The 22,312-nt window shown below is 39.8% G+C and overlaps 1 protein-coding gene across 1 annotated transcript in view; it reads right to left on the bottom strand.

Annotated features, from left to right (window-relative positions):
- The window catches only part of LOC122400373 (dystrophin-like), a 702,582-nt gene that overhangs the window by 609,130 nt on the left and 71,140 nt on the right, over positions 1-22,312 (bottom strand). The window contains exon 38 of the mRNA XM_043401810.1: positions 14,037-14,046. Within this exon, the coding sequence (XP_043257745.1) occupies positions 14,037-14,046 (10 nt within the window). The remainder of the gene's footprint in view (positions 1-14,036; positions 14,047-22,312) is intronic.

Genomic DNA, 22,312 nt, shown 5'->3' with positions numbered 1-22,312 from the left:
TCCGAAGTTGGTAAAGCTTACCGCTTACTTAGTCGTAAAGCCGTCCGGCACGGAAGAAGATTTTCGAAAACTTCGTACAATATTCCCCGCGACCGCGGACGTTTAACGAGCCGCGTAAATGACAAAGTTTACGATCTCGGCTTTTATTTCGAAAGTTCCGAGATCGCGAGACATCGCGGTCCTCCTGAAGTCGATCCCACGCACACGCACAATGCAGCGCGGAGCTCAAACACATCGCGGAAGGGAACTCCACCCTCGGCACTCCAGTAAATAATTAACCGTATAGCCGGGGCCTCGAGTGTTCACTCCTCGAGTGAAGGATTCCCCTCGTTCCATCTTTCGTCAGCAGACGTTACCTGACCGAAGACACGAGCACATCCTCGCGATTCTCATTAAAAATACGCACGGCGAACCCCAACGCGCGACTCGCTCCGAAAACCAGAAAGAAACGGACGAAGAGCAACGGATTTTTAAGAACAGCCTAAAAATACGTTCATCGTTCCGGTCACGAATCGACGTCTTCCACCCGATTAAAATAGACCGCGACGTTTCTGGCCCTACGACCAAGTCATTCCGGCCAGTTATTTTCGCCCGAATTCCGCCCATTTTCTTGCACGCCCGTAGCCTTGGCGCCGAGAATTTCAATATTTAATCTCGACCCAGCCTCCACCAAAATCGGAATATATTCCGTATCTGGTTTATTCCTATGAACCCTACGACCCCGATGGAGACGACTTCGAATTAATTATTAATCGTTCCTAAAAGGCTTCGCTGTTTCGGTCAATGAGAGCAAGTTCCTCGGGTAACCCATATTCGATGAGGATAAATGTAGACTTTGTTGGATGCAATAATATGACGGAAATACGTTCTATTTGTATCAACGTTTCGACCTAATACGAAGGATCGAGCATAAATAAAAATATAACAAAAGAATAATCGAATAGAATAGACACGAAAAAGAATTTTGCGTTGGAAAACTTGTGGAAGATGTCTTCATTTAAATTTTTTAAAAATTATTCACTTAGCAAAAACAGATAAAAATTGACCCAGGAAATCTACATGCGACGAAAGAGATATTTTCCAGCTAGAATTGTTTTCCCCCCCACTGTGAAACGCCCAGCTACGAGATAACTTGGTGCTTATTTTATTTTTGCATGAATAAATGTTCTCTAAATTCTTTTTCTAAACGTTCGTTATCCAGTATTAGAGTCGACAGCGAACGCGTTTAATTCAAACAGAATTTACATACCGGATGAAGTTATTTTTAGACAAATGTTACTTCCCTGCGTTATCGAGAAGTTTTTTCAGTTGCGGAAATTAAAACAGTTCGGGCATTACCATAACGAGAGCGTGGTAAAATTCTGGAATCCACGTTTCACAACAGAATCGAGAGGACGACTTTAATACAGAGTCGCACCACTTTAAGGAGATGAGACCGAGACTACGCAGACATTACTAGATCCCATCGTTGGATAAAGCGTACAAATACGAAATGACGTCGTCGTTCGTATATTCGACAGTAAAGAACTCGGAATTTCCACGTGAAATGCAGAGGCGGACAGGTGGTGCTTTTAGTTTACGGTTCTCGTTACTACTTTATTGTGTGTGTCGAGATCGATAACGCCCTGGATATAACGATATATTTTCCACCGGTAATCTGCGCAGTAGCTCCGATAAATCCCAACTGTATTTACAAGAAGCCTTCTTTCATGATTTCGCTCGTTCTCTCTGCTTTTACGTAAATCTTCCTACTTCGTCTTGTTTCTCGGTTTTGAAATTTAATCGAATTCCGTATCGTTTCGTGAAACGTCGACAGGAACGTTCAAGCTAAAATCTATACAAGTAAATAATTGAGAACATTTATATAAACACTCGTCCTATTTGGCACTGTTCCTACGTTACAGTCGCTTTTAATTTCAATTATTCTTATTTAAAACTGATAAGACGTTGCTTGTAGCTCAATTTTGTTAACTATAGAAAATACTCTTATATTTAATCCAACATTTATAGTAGTCCACGCATTTGCACTAGATTATATTTTGAATTGCATCGATATCCTACAAACAACTTCGAAATTTTGAAATTTAAATAGGATGTAAATACAAATACTCAGCTTCGAAATTTTCAATTATGAATAATTTCAATTTACTTTTGTCAATAGCAGTACATACATATAGAAAATTTGTATTAGAGTAAAGGTGAAAGAACAAATAGAACATCAAAATAAAGGTTATCTGAAACATTGCAGAGTTTCCAAACACAGCTGACGATACCACGTGTGTACATATTATTTTAACAAACATCGAAGTCGATAACAGTTATGTTGAACATTCTAAAGTAATATGTTCACTTAAATTTTATAATGCTCGATATCATTTTAACGTTGTATCGTTATAAATCACTGAATTTCTTTCCGAACCAGCTATAAAACTATGTGAAAAATTACCATATTCCATGTTAGGAAATAAGAAATTGATCCTAAAATCTACCTTCAAAATCAATTTAAGAAGAAATTTCTTTTCAACGTCTTGTAAGTCCTGAAAGTGATTCAATCAAACTGGTGAACTTTTCCACTTTCACTTTCCTTCCGAGGAATTTTCTTCGCGTTTACCTCCGCTTCTTCCACGACACCTTGCATATTTTCTACAAATTTCAATATCCAATTCTGTGGTGACTATACTTGACATTACCCTACGTGCTTCAATTCCTCCACCGATTGATAACGAACCGAATCATTTATATTACGAGAAAACAAAATCAATTCACACGATCCCTTAAATTGAAATAACGATACAAAAGAATCTTACCAAAGAATATGTCTGTTCGGTTTATCCAGTAATTTAAAAACATACAATTTTCTAATATGACTAAATCCTTAAAAAATATTCTCAAACGCTTCACACGTTTCCCTTGCAAGATTACATTTTAAGCTACGAGGATGTACGGGACTATTCTGCGTAGAACTTAGAAACTGGAAAAATGTGTTGTACCTTGGTAAGATAAAGATTTTTCCACGCTATTTTCAACCGTGATTCTTATATTTCAGCGCTACGAGTATCATTCACGTTTCAGAGAAAACTACGTTGAATGCGAAGCTCGGAAGCTTTCAAGTCGGAAAAAAATTCTTCCGTTCTTTCTCCAGATTGCTGTGCTCTTCCAACGATTCCCTAGCACGGAAACGCGGAAGTATGCGTTTGAAAAAAACGACCTCCTGAACCCTCGATACCCCGGCCTGGTCGGTGAATCGCGAAAACGAAGAACCATGTTTGTCGCGAACCAATCAACTTTCCTTTTACAATTTCGTGTCTGAACTAAGCGGACGCGCGATTCCAACGATCGTTCGGGAACGTAATAAACGCCCTGGCAACATATTTCGTCGACTTCGAGGCGGACATTCGTTCGTAATGAAACGCGGAGCTTGGAAATCGAAGAATGTTAAAAAAATTCATTAAATTCGACCGACAACTTTCTACGTACCAGTCCACCGAGCTCAATTTCGTCGTCACGTTTTGAACGAAGCAAACAAAAATGAAGAACAAGTTGAAACCGATACTCTTGATACGAAAAGTGGAGGATACCTCTCCTATAACACGGTGCAAACACTGTTTCGATATAATATATAGAATTGTTTAAAAAAACTCAATTTTCGTTGTAGAGAAAACTAACACGAACCATAGAAGTCAGTCAAAAATTATATACTTGCGAATGTGAGAACTCTGACGCTTTTCTTTATTTTATTAACAATGTTAAGATATATTTGACGAAAAGAGAATTTAGAAAATGCACGCTTACGTATCTCTCGGGAACTACGAAACTGTTCTGTTGAATATCACGCCGCGATACGCACGGTACGAGAAGCAAATAGATACTGCGATGTGAAATGAGAAAGGTCGTTGTGAAACTGAAATTCTACGATTCCAAGGGTACAAATTGTTTTCATTTTGCTTAGCCACGGTCGACGTTCGACTCGCTCGTTTGGGTCGTTGTACCTGTGAAGCTCGGTCTGTTATCGGTTCCTCGAATACAAAAACGTGAAACAATCTGCCTGAAGGCGATTTCCTGAGTTACGACATGACATCCTCTCGAGAAAATATAAATACTGTTCCATTAAAATTTGTAAAGTAAGAAAATTCGTGATACTATAACATTTAAATTTATAAGCCACATTGTCATGCATTCAATTCTATATACTTTTTAATTTTTGAAATTGTTATGCACTTTAATGTAATCGCTGAAGAATAAATCACACGTCCATCTTTGCTCGTTAAAATTTGTACTGTCCAAGAACGTGTTAATTATCTATCCTCGTTCGAAAGATTAAAATTATATTTAAAACTACGAGTAGCGAAAGTTTTACCGTATTTGTCGTTCGAATATATGTGTTTCTCCCATCCCTGCCCCCTCCGATCAATTTATTTCATCGTGGAGTATCTGCGTTAGGGTCAGAGGGACAGAAAACTTTTTAGGGCGATAAGTTAGGTGGACCACCCTGTATATTAACTTGCCTAATCTGCCCGGAAGAGTGCCAGATAAGGAAACCTCGCAGTACTGGTAGCCGGGAGGCTCTCAATCTAATAATGCTCATAAACGGCAACGTTACTGTGTGCACGTGTTCGAATATTAATGCTTTGTAGCGTGCCCAGGGGAAGGGAGCGTTTAGTACATACGAGCAAATAATACGCAACGGCACAGAGTTTGGAATATTGTCGTTCAAGTGATTATCGACATTTAGGCATTCCCAACCGCCAACAGCAATTTCCGACCACGCGTGTACACGCCGCATATAGCGTGTGCTCTGCAAACTCCAGGTGTGCAATTAAACTGATCTGCAACGCGTTAATTTGCCTGGACGAGCAAACGGTGGAGCCCGCATCGGGGCATTTACTTAGAAAAATAGGGAAAATCATCGATTTCGGGGGACAACAGCTAGCCCGACGAGTTTGATAAACTCGGACGGAAGGTAATTGATAATGGACGGACTGTTTCGAAATTATCGGCAACGACTCTGTAGGGTGATAAAACCTATCAAAAAAGATATTCCTAAGCATACATTCCACGGTTAGAAATATCTAACAGGGATGGGACACGCTTGAAATCTCGAAACACATCGAAACTCAAAATTCTGCGTATAAGAAAACAAAAATGAAATGTATAAAATTACTCTAAATCGCGCTAAATCTCGCTTTCTCTCTTACTATTTAATTTTCGATGTCATTTTTTACCCATCTCTACAATGTATTCATAAATGTTTTGAACAGGGTATTTTCCCTGCAGATGTGTAACGCGTTGCTGGAGGATAGGTTAAAATACAGCAGTATGCATTGCACTTTTGCTCGATACTGTATTTACAACCTAGTTTGAAGACCGCTATTGACGCGATCGATCAGTTTACAAACGTTTAACCAGGAAAGTCAACGCAACCCTTTGTTCACAGATCCCATTAACACGGCTGCTAAAAGTGCCTGCTTAGGGAGAGAGGAACACCTCGCGGAAATGCTATTGTCAATTCGAGGCCAATTTAAACTCCAAAAGAACTTTTAACGACTTTCATCCCGTCGGCGAACCGGACACAGCGAAAAGAGCAGGGAACGCCGAGGCGGGTCCAGGGTGTGAACGCAATTTATTCGAACACCGGCTTAACGATATTCTCCTCGTCTCATGCTTAATATCGCCGGGTCTCTCGATCCTCCCGGCCCAAGGAAGAAATTTATTAAGGTTGGACGTGAACAACATGGCAGTCGAGAGAACGTGAAAGATAAGCCCCGGGAAAAACCAAATTAATCATGGCCGACTTGACGAGGAACGACTCGGAGGGACCCAATTGCAAGAAGAGAGAATCCAAGGAGAGTTCTGTCGCGGATGGAGCAACACGAATAAAGCTGAACGCAACGAGAAACACGAAGGAAACGGGTTTCATCGTACGGTGCATCGTACAGGATGATCGAACGCGACCGAAAATCCAACTTTCTCAACAGAAATTCGATGTTCGGACCTGCTAGTCGGGACGAGACGACTGCTGCTGCTGTCGTGTCGCGTAAGAGTGGCGAGAGGCGGACAGAAAGTAAGAGCAAACGTGTGTTTGTGCACGATTGTGCGACCGGGGGATGCATTCAGAGCAGAGTGCCGTTGTGTATCGAGCAAATATTGATTCTGAAGCATACCTGTTTGCTTGACGGCCGCTCCGTCGTACTCCCGTACGTTCCTCTCTTCTCTCCAACGATTCCAGATCTCCAACGCGCGTATATCCGGCGGAGAACGCACGGACAATATTATCAATGCAAACATGCACAGTCGTTACTTTCGACTAAGACTGTTCGAACAATCAAGTTTGAGAAACTATACGAGCAACTTGCGACGGTATGCACAATTGCCTGCGGGAGAGGGAAACGGTAATTATCTGAAGAAGATAACGCGATAAGAACACAGCGTACGAAAGCTTCAATACAACTGTCGTCCATGCTTGTTTGGGCTATGCAAATACGATAGAAAGAGAACGCTGAGAGTAACACTACATGTAACTTTGATTTCAGAAGGTTTCAGACCACCACAAAAGTACAGAAGTTTGATTAGGAAGCAAATGTAAAATTATCTAATCAGAAGGATAATTGGAAAACTAATGCAGAGACGAGAGTTTGTAGAAAATCAAAAGAGATATCAAATTTGTTATTCGTTCCCATCTGAAGTACGTAGTATTTCTTCGTTAAAAAAAGAGTAATTACGATAAATACCTGTGACGAGAAATTTCTGCGACAATTAGCTATTCAACTTCCACATTTTCGTGACTTACCTGAAACAAAAAAGGAAAACAGGGTCAGTGACGGAGAACAAACAATTTTAACTTGACGAAGAGTTTCTTACGCATGAACGAGGAAACTAATGTACTCAAAAAAACTTTCAAACAACATAGTTTAAAATAATATTCCAAACGCCATAAATAAGAATGAAATTTTGACTTTGAACGATCTCCAACACTTATTAAAATTTTGCTTTTCGGATCGAAGCATTTATTTTTTCAACGGCCAAACGAGAGGCGTAGAAATTGTGAAGAAAATAAAATATATTGTCTTCATTGTTTAAATGCATAGCGTTCCACTGAATACTGTACGTACGCTAAATTTTTTACAGCGGTTATGTAAAAGAAATGGCTGGTCGAATTTGCACGGTCAGAAAACTCTCCCGTTGGGGAACAGTTTGAAGTTTCTTCGACTCTATTCGACGAGGCTAAAACGGTCACAAGCATTTCTCTTACAAATCCCTGTCACATGCACGAGTTGCCGTCCCCTAGTCGCGTACGGCAGATACGTACAGTTTAAATGAACGTCGAACGGACGAAAAAATGGATCGTTGAGTCCCAAAGCCATTAACTCGTTTAACCACGAACATCAAACGAACCGCGAAGACCGATCGTCCAGCTTTGTGTGAGAGAAATCGATTAGCCGTCACTGCCAACACTTAAAACATCGAGATCCGACAGTTGACTTATTCATCAGCTGCGCGAGTCCATTAATTGTACTCCTATCGTTCGATATGACCAACGTGAGAGTTCTCGCAACAACTCTTAATCCCTCTCGTACGTTCTCAATGATTCCAACCAGGAAGCGATATAGTGCGTACATACGCTTCACACATTGAAACCCACATGCTCAAGAATGGATGTTCCATTGCGAGTCTAAAGGATGACGCCATTGTATCTTTTTTATTATACCGATAATGGATGCCACATAATTTTCTAATTGCCCTCAAAATATTCTAGATTGTTCTAAAATGTTGTTACTATGTAAATATATCTCCTATAAATTCTCGTTTCGATGAGTGACTTAATTGATTACGCGGTAAAATAGGTTTAAATTTCTTTTAGAATAGTTGAAATCGACACGAGCAACTTTGTTCAAAAAATTATGGAATGGTTAAAATGTTCAAAAATTTAGAAGCTCGACCGTAGGAAATTGAACGGAGCAATATATTAAAAATACAAAAAAGAAAGGGTGGTTATTCGATCCAACAAACGAATAAATTTGCAAATATCAAATGTAATTAAGCGATAATTTGAGCAATATTTGCATAATGAAAATAATAAAAAAAATAGTTAAATTTAAAAATTGAGAATTAAGAATCTCTTGAAGAACCCTTTAACGCAAAGGCTCGAAATTGGAGCTTCGTTAGCTTCATCGTAGATCCATCCCTGTCTATGTACATGTATGAACAGAAATAATTGGCGATGGCGCAATTCCCTCGACGCAAGATTAATAATTTTATGTAAATTTCTTCGGTAATCAATTGTATGAGTTATTGGAAGAAGTTCCATTAGATGCTGCACGTCTCATATGGTTTATGCATGACGGTGCTTCGTTACATTTTAGCCGAATAGCAGGCAGTTCTTGATCGAACGATTTTCTAACGTATGGATAGATCGTGCAAGATCCATCGCCCAGCCTGCTCGTGCCCCCAGGTGTAAATCCGCTGGATTTTTATTTTTTGAATCGCTTCGAAGTGTTTATTTATTCACCACTTATATCCAACGTTCGAATACGTGGAATATTTAAAAGAGTAACAAACTCTACAAGACGCTACAAACTTGCATTCAGATCGTGAATAGCTATTTCTACTGTCTATAAAGGTTAAAAAGCTGTATCAAAGTATAAAATTAGTTACAACTTGAGAACAAGATAAAATAGGAAATTCGTTTACATAAACTTCCTTTAATATTTTTGTGTCTTTCACACGCTGCCTAAATAGGTCCTACGCGTTACAATGCACCCTGTACGCTCGAAGCCCTAGAATACCACCCTCATACACAAAAGTTTCTCCCCACATTTTTATTCTGAAAATGTAAATCAACATACAATCCTCCAAAGAGTGGAAATTCAGAATGGTCTTTCAACGTTTCACCAAGAATCATAATATCAAGCAATTATCATTTTCAAATAAATAAATTTTAATATACCTACAAAACTATGAGTTTTATTTTTAATAGTAATTCTTCAGATTCCTAGTAACACACCATTTTCGTTTATTTCTGCTTTCATTATCCCTATCACTAAATCCTTTGTATATACAGGGTGTTCGGCCTCCCCTAGAAAAAATTTTAATGGGAGATTCTAGAGGCCAAAATAAAACGAAAATCAAGGATACTAATTTGTTGGATGAGGCTTCGTTAAAAAGTTATAGAAACATTTCCGGCCACACAGTATATTAACGGTAACGAATTTTTTTCTCGAAAATACGAAGGATTTTTTGGGTATGTGTATTCACCAAAAATGATTGTAATTAATCCCCAAAACAAAAATAATTTTTTCGGAACGATTTGAACAAAATTTTTTTCATCGAAAAATTTAGGCACCTACCTGTCGATTTTTCTTAGAAATATGTTTTTCATTTTTAATAAATTTGTTTGACGCTGTACGGAAAAGTTGTCCAATACTTTCTTGTAGGTGCCCATAAGGTCTACTTCAGAAAAAAGTTTCATTTAAATATATTCACTATTGCAGGAGTTATGGTCGTTTGAAAATTGGACCATTTTTATGGGGTTTTTCTAACTTTACGGGGTCAAGGAACAATTTTTTCAATATTGTTAGAATGCCTACATATTCTGCACCAAAATACACGTTGTTTGCCGTTTGAAACATTAAAATCCTTCAATCCGTTCAGAAGTTATGATGTTTTAAAGATACGCAAGAAATTTCAGTGAAACATGTCAATGTATGGTCAGACATTATATTTTCGGTAAGGAATTTTTTTCTCGAAACTGCGTAGGATTTCCGGGGTATGTCTATTCACCAAAAATTATTGTAATAGACACCCGCAACTAAAAATAATTTTTCCAGAACGATTTGAAATTTTTTAATTTTGTCCTCAAATTTATGCATCTACTCGAATTTTTTTCTCGAAAGTGCGTAGAATTTTGGGGGTATGTCTATTGACCAAAAACAATTGTAATTGACCCCCGCAACTAAAAATAATTTCTTCAGAACAATTTGAAAAAAATTTTGTTCGCCGAAAAATTAAGGCACCTACTCGAATTTTTTTCTCGAAAGTGCATAGGATTTCGGGGGTATGTCTATTCACCAAAAATGATTGTGATTGACCCCCGCAACCGGAAATAATTTTTCCGTGAATGATTTGAAATTTTTTAATTTAAGTTTTTAATCACTTTTTAACGAAGCGTCAATCAACAAATTGATATTCTTGATTATCGTCTTATTTTGGCATCTAGAATCTCCCATTAAAAATTTTCCCAGAATATTATATTTTTATAGAACTTCAAGACTTTAAAAACAGTAATAAGTTCTATCGTGAGCCAACAAAATCCTATCGCATATTTGAGAGCGTGTTATTATCACTTCGTAGAAGAGTACGTAAAGAGCTTAGAAAGTTATTCATGAACCGATATTGCTGTCGACGCTTCGAGGTTCAAGGAAATCTAACGTAAACAAAGATTGTCGCCTCTTTATGCCCCTGCATAAAACCCAGTAGCGATCGAGAGTCGCCTCTCGAGCGCAAAGAGTTAAAGAATATAAAAATTTATTAACGTAATATGGAAAAATGTACCCGGCCATCGGCATAACGGTAGAGGAAAAGAAAAGGAAAACGAAAACGTTATCGGTCGAAACGAAACGATTCGTAAAGCCAGCATGCACGCGCGTCCGTAGCATTCGAGATAAAGAAAGAGAAAATGGCGTAGCTCGAGAATGAAATCCGGCGGAACTGCATGCTGTTGGAGAAACAACCTGAATCTTCGAAGGCAGTAAAAGTATGTGCCGGATGAACAAATTTATTCGACTTTTTACGACGCCGCTTTTCCCCGCCCCCGTGCTCACTCTCGCTCTCTTTCCTGCGAGCAGCGATGTACAGCGAGAACCCGCCATTAGACCAGGTCCGTGTATAAAGAGAAGTATCTCCACAGCGTAAAAGCAGCTGGCGCAGAGCCGTACAAAAGCCTAAAATGCATATTTCACGAAATCCACAAGACGAGACGGGGACAAGACGCGCGTATAACTGTCGTGCTTTATTTATGAATGCCTATCCTTCCTGTCTCTCGAACGCGCTTCTTTGCCTCGCCGAAGGATTCGAATTTTTGTGGGACCAGACGGTGATAAATTCTGATATTTGCGATATTTCTTACACTTCGAAGACATTGTGAGACACAGTCTCCTCGGTGAATCCTGTAATTTTTATTTTAATTACTGAATATTTTCTATTAAGTCTTGTGGAACCGTAGATAGATACTTGAGAGTCTGTGAAAAAGATTGCAAGGTTTGCATCTTAAAGAGTGTTTTATAAATTACCATTCGAAGGGAAACCACAGAGCTTCATATTTATAGGAAAGTTACGTCTTTAAAATCGTCTCGAGACGCAAAGGGTTGAAGCAAACAATATTTTTGGATACCCTAAGCGTTTGCAGGGAGCAGATAAAACTTGGGAACAGTCTGTTATGGAATAAGCTTAATCTCCATCGTTGAACACTTACCGAGGATCGTCAGAGAGCTGGAATTCCCCAAGTTCCGCAATAATATTCCAAAGGGAAGGGATTGAAACGCGAATCGCACGAGTTCCAGATTACGCGAGAAAGCGGAGAGGGTCGGCGGACGTCTCAACATCACGGGACCGTACACAACGACTGAGCTTTCCGTGTACGGTAGAAGCTTCAATGACAACGGTGTACGAGTACAAGCCACGTGTACACGGCGAACGTGTAAGACAAGAATGCGGGGGGTGATTTTACAACGGCGGTTCCTACGATCCCCTTGCGGCCTGCGGTAAAATAATCCCGTGCAGCTCATATCACATGCGTAACAACCCCCGAAGAGATCGAAAAATCGAATCCTCGAACTCGTAAAGTTACTTGGCTTCGGTGTGGGCTATGAAAACCGGAGTACGTCCATCTCACGTAACACCAAGCGTCGCCGCGCGATCACCTTCCACCCCCGCGTGGTTAACTTTTTACCGTCGACAACCTATGTCCAACTAATTTTGCAATTAAGATTACATAATAAATTATGCAACCTATTTTTTAATAGGTTCATAATTTCATTTTAAACAATTTAACTGGACTCTACAGACCATAGTTTGAGTACTTGAATTTTCACAATAATTTTCTCGGTCATTCGTTTCTTTAGACATATTTTTACGAAACTCAATTTAAATGTAATTGAATTTAAAATTGAGTTGCTATTATATTTTCGAAGACAAGAATCGTTAATATTATGTTTTATGTATTTTTTCAACTAACAATACCATGAACATTTTGTGTAAATATTTTATGTAATAATTTTCCAACACTAGAACTATCGAAATGGTCAAAATGACCAATTCGTAATTTTTGATAAAAATTGTAAAAAGTATACTCCACTGGATTTTTTAAAATTTACCGTGGTTTTCTATAAGAGATTGAATAAACATTTATATCCATTGCATTGTACATTTCTTCGAGAAACTTTAATTTCTACAGTACAAATAAATAAATAAAAACGTCGAATGAGCACCGTTCGCTTGGAATAAATTCCCTGAAAATGCTTACTTTTAGGGCGAGAAAAAAACGTCTACTCCTTACAGCTCCAACGGGGTGCAGGAGGAGCAAATGGCTTCGCAGATCCGCGGCAAACGGCACCTTAACGCGTCTGTATGGACGAAGCTCACGTGGCAAAGAGGAGACGATAAAGAACGGGGGCAGTGCATCTGGCGCGATTTATCTCTGACAACGTTCCGGGAGGAAAAGTCTAGTTCCGGTGCTCTGATCTAAGCTACTTCGCTCGATCCGCCTACCAGCGCAGGGGACGTTTACTGACGACGTCATTTTGAACTGCCGTCTCCATAGACGAAGACTCGAACACCCTGGCTGGCAAAAAAAAATCGCGGACGAACGTTCCAGTTTGAATCTCGAGTCGCGACGGAAGTGCATACATACGATAAATCTAGCTATGAAATTGTATGAAGCCAGGTAAGAACAACGCGAAACTACTGGAAGATCGACCGATGCTAAATCGTGGCTCGAAGTGCGCAAAGTGCCTGGGTTAGGTCTGAATTTGATATTTAAATGCCGCGTAAAATCGGGTAAAGGTGAACGGGGAGGCTGCATTTAAGCTGCTGTAATATTTAGTATACTAAGGTCATGCACTTAAACTGCTGGATATTCTCAGTGGTTGCAAAGAAGACATTTTGGCTGGCCAAGAACCGGAAAGAAATATCTCTGTTCTTTATACGGCATTTGCTATACATTTTTACTTGTTGAATATTTAGTTGCTAAATAAATACGACAGTGTTTCGACCTAAGTATCTATTTAATTAATGTAGTTTTACAAAAGCTGTTCTTAGCTTGACGGTTTTCTGCTAACTGAGCTTGAAGCTCGGAAAAAAAAACGAGACGTGTCCTCTTCAGGTAGTATTGACTTTTGCAAGGGAGAGGACTGCACCCATGGACACAAATTTTCATTAAAAATACATGCATGCAATGCTTATTCTCAACATTGCTGTTAGTGAACCGATCAACCTCCGAAGTGCGCAAAAATAAAGCAAAGAGACGCTCTTTTTAGAAGAGCATTATAACTTTAAAAATATTCGTGAACCTTTACTTTTATTTTGTATCTGTTTTTCTATCATAAAATAAATATTGCTGCGCAGGGTAGAAGGAATCATTCTACGTTGTAAAATGGAGTCGAGTAACCTCGAGAAGAATAAGACAATTAAAAGGCGAGACACGTAGATGCGTGGACGCGAGGCGTTTCGTCGCGTCGAACATTTTTTTCCACCGTCTCCTCCTTCATGACGTGACCCGACAATCACGGCAACGCCAAATGTCGTTTCTCATCTTTCCGGCTGCTTTTGTACCCAGCGAGCGCCGTAACTCCCTTTCATTCTACCCCAATTCTAGAGAATACAAGAAACCTCCCCCGGTCGCGCCGTCTACCCCTCCGAGCTTTGAATCCGATGATGATACTCCAGGTAAGGCTAGCGGTGCAATAACGAGTTCCGTAGGCGAGATCCAACATTGATTTTTATATATGTAGCCCGGATATCCGGGCGCCAACCGCCTCCAACACCTATCCCCGACTCTTTTCGCCCTCTTCCGCCGAGTTGAGCCATTGTTCGCGGATTTACCGTCATGGCTATTGCGGATTGCTTCGTTTCAGACTCGGCACGGTAAACAGCCCCGTCCTGCTTTCTACGTCCGTGCCCGGGCACTGCGCCGATAAATTAGTCTAATAGGTCTTCTCCAGTTAATTAACCTACCTCTCGCTGCCCTTTCCATTTATCCGCGCCCATTGTTTCCCGTAAGAAATTTCATTCGACGTCGACAGACAACGGAGAATAGAATCCGACTGATTTCTTTGACAACAGCCGCTATCCGCGGGAGCATTATTTTGCATCCTTTCATTCCTGCTAACCTTCCATTCAACGAACCCGTCCGTAATCAGTCGAACGAAACGGGGAATTGCTATGGTTCTTTCAGTTCACAGCTGCGCTTTGGAAGACAAACGTTGTCGAGTATCGGAATGTTTCGCCACCTGATCGCTTCGATATTCCGACTGTTAAAGGAAAGATTGATACGAAAATTCGCTTAAAAAATAAGACTCTGTCGAAATATATTATAACGATAAAAGATTCGAAAACAAAATAAAAGAAGAGAAAATATTTGTGATACATCGAGCATTGACTATACACTTGAGAGAGTACTCTAATAAGGATTTTTATTTTCGAATGAGCACAATATGTACTTTCAAATTTATGTTTCAGTTCTCGTGGAAACGATGCTGTGTAAAAGTAGCCACAAAACGCGAACGGTAATATTTGAGAGGGAGTTTAGTGCGGCAAATAGCGTGGAATTTTGTATACGAGAGGAACAACTTTCCCTGCTTGTACCGGTAAAGCACAAACAGGCTTTAAGCTCTGCAGGGATGTCCGTGTAAGCGGCTAACATATGTGAAGCTAACTGTAGGATTACAGTTCACGGCAAAAAGGGTTTTAAGATTTATTGTTTAGAACCGCTTAAAAGCGGTCGTTTCGTGCTGACCGACGCCCTCCGCTTCGGGTTTAGCGTTAAATTTAGTCGCGCGAACGGCGCAACGGTAAATCGGAGCAATAATTATGGTAAATTTCGGGATTAATGCGCGGGGACAAAGAACAAAATAGCAGAGGTAAGTACTGAAATTCGCTGAAAACCAAGCCTCCCGGTTCGAACAACACTGACAAAGATGCACTCTTCGACGCGTCGCGACGAAACGACTTAAACGCTCACTTCGTCCGTCGTTTACGACGCTACAGCGATAAAAGCTTCGGCGCGGTATTTCACGCTGAAAACGTCCCGATTGGTCTGAAAGAAAAATGCGCCAGCATTCTCGCGAATACTTCCAGTGACACTTGCGGCCCGCCGATGTAGTCGACGTGTAACGATCGTAAAGCGTTTAACGCTAACAGCTTCTCCGCCTCTAACGAGGTTCAACGCAATTTCACAACAAAACCTGGTTTAGGATAAACTTATTAAACTAGTAACCGATCAATGAATTTAACAGACCGCCATCCATCAAGACATAAACTTCAAATTCCAATACATGCTAGAGAACCATTAACGGTAAATCACTGGCCAGTTCGATCAATCCACATCAACCATTATCGCTACACGCGTACCAGTAAGTCGTTGCTCCGGATCTCCCCTAAATCCTTCAAATCGCCATCAGACGACCAAGAATCGATTCTATCAGACCGTCAGACCATCGGTTCCAATCTAACTTGATTAGCTATTCGATTTGAGGTTTGATTAAAAACGTCATCCTAATCGAGCGTTGCCTCTTCGTAACGTCGTCTTGATACAATTTAATAGACTAAATCTAATAAGCTACACGCTTGGTAGATATCATTGTGCCCCCATTTCGCAAAACAAAATTAAAACCTTCGAAATAATGAAAACTAATGAAATAATTAAATCAAACTTTGCATCTTTGCACTCTCATCTTAATAAAATTCAATGGGCTAAATCCTATTTTAAATTCAACATGCTGTGTAACTGTTTCTAAGGAAATAAATAAATCTCAACCGTCACTCATATAGGAACTGTCTAATTTTAGTTAATAACACTAAACCCAATGACCCATCAAATATTATTTACACAGGATAAGAGAAACATCAAAGTGCTTTCTATTTGTTGCTTGTGCTAAATGTGCTGAGTGTTACAGTTGTAAGAAATCGAGACGTACGAAAACAAAATACGACTGCAAACACGAGAAATTTCTCCCGTCGTGCCAACGCAGGAAATTCAAGAAATGCGCCGTTTCTCGAAGAAGTAAAATTGAAAGTATTCAGATTCGGGGTCTAACGACGTTAAACACCTTGGAAGGTTGTAAGGGACGGAGAATCAAACAGCACAAGTAACATCAAAGACGTTATACCCTCGATGCCCAATTAACGCGTTTGCCCAGCCCGGGAGAATCTACGAATTCCGAAAGCCTCGTTCGCATCGAGGGGTGGGAGGGAAGGGGGCGTTCGAACGACATGGAAGGACCGGAATCAAAAGGCCGCTTGAACGTTTCTTGACGTTGTCGGGTTTGCTTAAGGTTTCATTAACTAAAATCCCTGTTTCACCTGGAGGCCGCGGCCGGTAATTAAAATGTCGTCGACAGGGACGCAACTTGAGCTTTTAATTCAAAGTACTTCCGGTACGATTCTGTACAAGGCGTTCCACAATACGTGGTATCAACTTCGCGAACTTTAAAAGTTTGCGCAAACGTGTGACCCATTTTACCTTGTAACATTTAGAAATTTTATTTAAGACAATACCATTTATGGGAAATTTTAATTCTCAAAAAACTGCAGAATGCATATTATGCTATATTATATTTAGAGACAACCCTCTACAAAGCCCCTATTTCATTAATTAATAACTCAAAATTAAATTCGGATGATATATACAACTAAATGTTAAAAAGTCCATCTTTTTTCAATATATTATACCGGTTCAGCTGTGTTCGACTTTTTAATTCGTTTAAATTTAAAATGCATTTTGTATACAGTTCCTTCATCTTACGCTTTTCTTGCACCTACAGTGAAAAAAGAAACCCACGGTTTTATTATTTACTTTCACCGGGTATTTTGAGCGAAAAGAAGATAAAGTCTTGGTAACTTTTTCATTATTTTTGTATCCCCTGTAAGCTGTCGCGCGTTATGAAACGCCCTGTACCGGCTCCGCCGCGTTTTAACGCGCAAAACCTGCTCGGTGGGACCTCGTTAAGTAGAATACCTACATAGACTAGTTTGCGCGCAATATCGCGCAACCTTTGAAAGTTTCGCAACACGCGCTCGAACCGTCAGTTCTTATACAATACTTTCGATGAGCCCCGTTCGAGCAAGCGGGGATGCAGCCCTGCCACTGATAATGGAAGACATTACTTACGATAACGGCGCTAACTTCGCCCCGGAATGGGATGGGCGTTTTATGTCGCGAAACTTGCCCGAAACAGAGAAAACAGACGAACTCGTGAACGCTCCACTGGTCTTGCCCGCGCTTGAATAATGCTCGCGCGCAGCTGAACACCTTAACGACTCACTTAAGCAGCGTGCCGGCCTATTTTGTTTATGTTAAGCGCACGATTTACGGCGGGCTAACCGTGGCTTTATTTATTTCTTCCGGTCTAACACAGGAAAGATTTCTCCGGACTCTGCGCGGACTTTTAAATAATTTGCGCGAGAAAAAGAAGAAACCTCCTTCGTTCCCGATGAAGCCTCGAAAATAAACGTTTCAATTTATCTGCAATTTTTCCTCGAAATTGTTCCGAATAAACCAACAGTTGAATTTACAAAGATCGCAGAAAATAATTGAAACATTTCCGAGCGTACAATTTTATTTTATTTTGGCTTTATGATGAAAATCATTGCATTCGAATGTAATGCTTCAGACTGAGATTCGAGTTGCAGTTTGGACAATTTGGAGCACTTTCCTTTGTTATTAGGTGCGAACGAGTTAGTTTAGCGTGCCCCATTAATATACGTGTGATTTCTACTTGGTCGTGTTTCGCCAAGGGATCGCTGAAATCGCAAACTCTCGGTGTATTGCAAAGTGAAATGCAGCACGACGCGAGCGACTTCAGGCAGAAGCCAACTGTTGGAAATAGGAACGGTTCATCAACTAAAAGCAACAGGGCGCCATTCCACTGGCCCACATACGAGACGAACCGAGGAGGCCATCGCCTCCCTGTAATCATTCTCCGGCGCCTTTGCTGGGAAAAAAACTGGAATATTAATGGGAATACGAGAACCGCCGTCGAATTTATACGTTCCCCGTCCCTTTGGCGAGTAACTCGGCAACTGTGCACACAAAGTACCTTCGTTACCATTCATTTGGCCGTGTTACGTTACCAATACCTCGGCAACAAAAGCTGCCAAACGTAATTGAAGCTGCTGGAACGCTGGTAACGGTAATTTACGTTACCAAATAAGGCAGACCTCCGATACTCGTACGTAATGATCAGATCAAGCTTGGTAATTAAATTATCTGCCGAATAATTCAGACGTGTTTAACGACATTAACCTATAATACGAATTTTAACTTTTCGACCCGAATAACTTCCACGCGACTGATTAAAAATATTGCGCCGCGCGGAAACGAACGCGCGAAAGCCCAATTATTTCCAAAGCTATAAACAGCCATGAACTGAAAGAGTAATAAATTAACCCAATTATAAATGTGTATTTGAACGCATTTAATATTGAACTTTGAACCGTACAGTACAGAAAAACCAACAAAACTTTCTGAGAATCCTGATCGATTCTGATATCTTGATTGGACGAAATATATTGATCGATGAAAATTTATTTTACGCGTCAAAAAGTCAATGTGATAAAACTAAACTTTCTTAAGTAGGTTAATAAACTTTCATTTACAGAGCCAAAAAACTAAAACATTTAATAGCTGAAGATAAGAGAAAAGAACCACTACAACGATATCCCCAGTCAGATTTACATCGTCGTAATGTTGTGTTTTGTATTTAAAATTACTTCATTTGGAAATGACTTTCAAAAAGAATAATGTGAATTCTGTCATGCATACTTTATTCTACAAATATTGCCTCGTTCGATTATCGCTTATTTTGTCAATTGCAAAGCTTTTTAGTAAGTAAACAATTTGAAAATTTCCACATGCTAAAGCACAACCTTTTAACAAAACATCAAAGAAGTTTTATAGCGACGATATAATGGCTTTGACGAATAAATGGGAGGAAGTTATCAAACGTGGAGAGGTTTTATTTTCTTAAAATTTCGTGATAGATTTGAAATATTACTTAAAGTTCTAGTACGGAACTTATGTTCATGAACTTATTGTCACGAACTTATGGGACGACTTAATATTTTGTCGGTCAAGGCGTTGACGGACAATAATGGTGGGAACAGCAGACGCTGCGTTCCGCGAAGAAAAACAACGTCGGGACGATAGGATATTACGGTTCGCAAGTTTGATAAAAACAAGTATGGAGTCGCGAACGAGTCCCTAGGAGCTCGCAGAACCTCTCGATGTCTTGATAGCCTGTCGGCAAGTTCGTACAACTTTTCATGTCGTTTTCCCCCCTATTGGTCCACTCCAGAACGGAATTGTTCGCGGTGCTTTCGACTGTTTTTTTTTATATAACCGCCCTCTCCCCCGTTGGTCACGCCCCCATCCATCGGAATCTGTCCGCATAACGGAAATAAAGGGCCGAATAAACGTTTCCCGAGCAGATGGACCGAACACACGAGGAAAATCCGATATTAGCATGCCGGGGCCCCCGCCTAGTTCGTGTTTCTTCCCTCTTCGATCCACCCCGTCGACTCTTTCTTCCTCTCGGTGCGCGCCGCGTTCGTTTTCTTTTTTCCCCCTCGCCTCTCTTATTTCCTTTTCCACTCTGCTCGCCTCTATCGCTTACTTCGACGCACGTGGAACCCAGTACGCATTCGAGCATCCATAGAAATTGCCCCTTAACTACCCACCCACATTACCATATCCCAATCAAGATAACCTCGAGCCTACCTTCCAGCTCCAGTCTCTTCTCTTTCCCTCTCCCATTCGGATCTCTCTTTTACCAGTAAATTTTCGACTCGTAAATAGACTCGCAAAAGCACGAGGCCCGAGACTAAGGCTGGGGTATTCTAGCCAGGCACTTTTAAAGAGTCGATTTTTCTCTCGAGTCTAGTCTGTTTTTACAGTTTCTTTTTCAGCGACAACTGTTTGACGACAGTTCACAAGATTTCGAAAGAAAAACACGCATTGTCACCGATTACAAGCCTATATAATATTAATAGTTATGTTTGGAGACATTCTGAGAAAAATATATTTAATAAATTTAACTTAATCGTAATTCAAATCAAAATATATAGTTCGCATAAGAATATTATTATACGGAATAGTGGCTTTAAATGAATTAGGAATATTTAGATTATATACAGGGTGTTCAGCCAACTCTGGGGAAAATTTTAATGGGAGATTCTAGAGGCCAAAATAAGACAAAAATCGAGAATACTAATTTGTTGATTGAGTCAAAAAAGTTCGTTAAAATGTTATTAACGTTAGAGTTCCGCCAGTAGACATACATCCAATGCATTTTGTCACTGTTTGAATTTTGAAACGTTAAAATCCTTCAATCCGCCGAGAAGTTACGATTTTTTAAACATACGCATGAAATTTCAGTGAAACATGCCAATGTATGGTCAGACATTATATTTTCGGTAAGGAATTTTTTTCTCAAAAATGCGTAGGATTTCCGGGGTATGTCTATTCACCAAAAATTATTGTAATAGATCCCCGCAACTAAAAATAATTTTTCCAGAACGATTTGAAATTTTTTAATTTTGTCGTCAAATTTAGGCATCTATTCGAATTTTTTTCTCGAAAATGCGTAGGATTTCTGAGGTAACTCTATTCACCAAACATGATTGTAATAGGCACCCGCAACTAAAAATAATTTTTCCAGAATGATTTGAAATTTTTTAATTTTGTCGTCAAATGTAGGCATCTATTCGAATTTTTTTCTAAAAAATGCGTAGAATTTCGGGAGTATGTCTATTGCCCCAAAATAATTATAATAGATCCCCGCAACTAAAAATAATTTTTCCAGAACGATTTGAAAAAAATTTTTTTCGCCGAAAAATTGAGGCACCTACCCTGTCGATTTTTCTAAATAGTTCGTTTTTCATTCTTAATAAATTTGTTTAACGCCCTACAGAAAAGTTGTCTAATACGTTCTTGTAGGTGTCCATGAGCTCTACTTCAGAAAAAAGTTTCATAGAAATATATTCACTATTACAGGAGTTATGACTGTTTGAAAATTGGACCATTTTTATGGGGTTTTTCTAACATTACGGGGTCAAGGAACAACTTTTTCAATATTGTTAGAATGCCTACATATTCTGCACCAAAATACACGTTGTTTGCCGTTTGAAACATTAAAATCCTTCAGTCCGTTCAGAAGTTATGACGTTTTAAAGATACGCAAGAAATTTTGGAGTGATATTTCTGGCCTGAAATTATATTTTCGATAAGGAATTTTTTTCTCGAAAATGGTTATGATTTTGGAGGTATGTGTATTCACTAAAAATGATTATATTTGACCCTCGCAGCAAAAAATAATTTTTTTAGAACGATTCGAAATTTTTCAATTTAATTTTTTACTAACTTTTTAACGAAACCTCAATTAAGAAATTTATATTCTTGATTTTCGTCTTATATTGGCCTCTAGAATCTACCATTAAAATTTTTTTCCCAGGGCTGGCCGAACTCCCTGTATAATAATTTCAGATCAAGAGACGTCGCTTTGGGAAACTCTGATAAACAATGATGGGGGCATACGATTCAGTTGCTTAAACCGGGATAAAGATAATGTCTTGAAAGCGGGGAATGGCTATGTTCGGAAAACACTGGACAATCGATACGAACGAAACGGTTGAGGAATCGAAGTTTACAAAGGATCTTGATCTCATAAAACTTTTCGGAATCGTTCTCCGGACTCGATATCCCGCCGGCGACGAGATAATTTCCGCGGCGTAATGAAATATGGATTTGGAATATCAATACTCCCGGTTCTGGCCGATTCCAGGCATCAGCTGGGGATCGATGGGACGCGCGCTTTTCGTCGCGTTCTTCGCCCGTCTACGTGGCTGCGTTCGTGTGTGAATTAGGCGGAACACGGCCTCCAGAGAAATTATTATACCGCGTCAAAACAGCGTGAAGTTACCATTCCCCCGTCGACGTACCTCGGGGAATACAAGGGTATCAGTGTTGCCCCGAGATTGTGCGCGCTATATGCGTCCGATGAAATCGAAACGGAACGTGTTAATCATATTAACGGCCGTCTCTCGT

This window comes from Colletes gigas, unplaced genomic scaffold, assembly GCF_013123115.1.
Source record: "Colletes gigas isolate AHSC1104 unplaced genomic scaffold, ASM1312311v1 Colletes_gigas_Sc00017, whole genome shotgun sequence".
NCBI lineage: Eukaryota > Metazoa > Arthropoda > Insecta > Hymenoptera > Colletidae > Colletes > Colletes gigas.
This window is presented reverse-complemented; position numbering and strand designations above follow the sequence as displayed.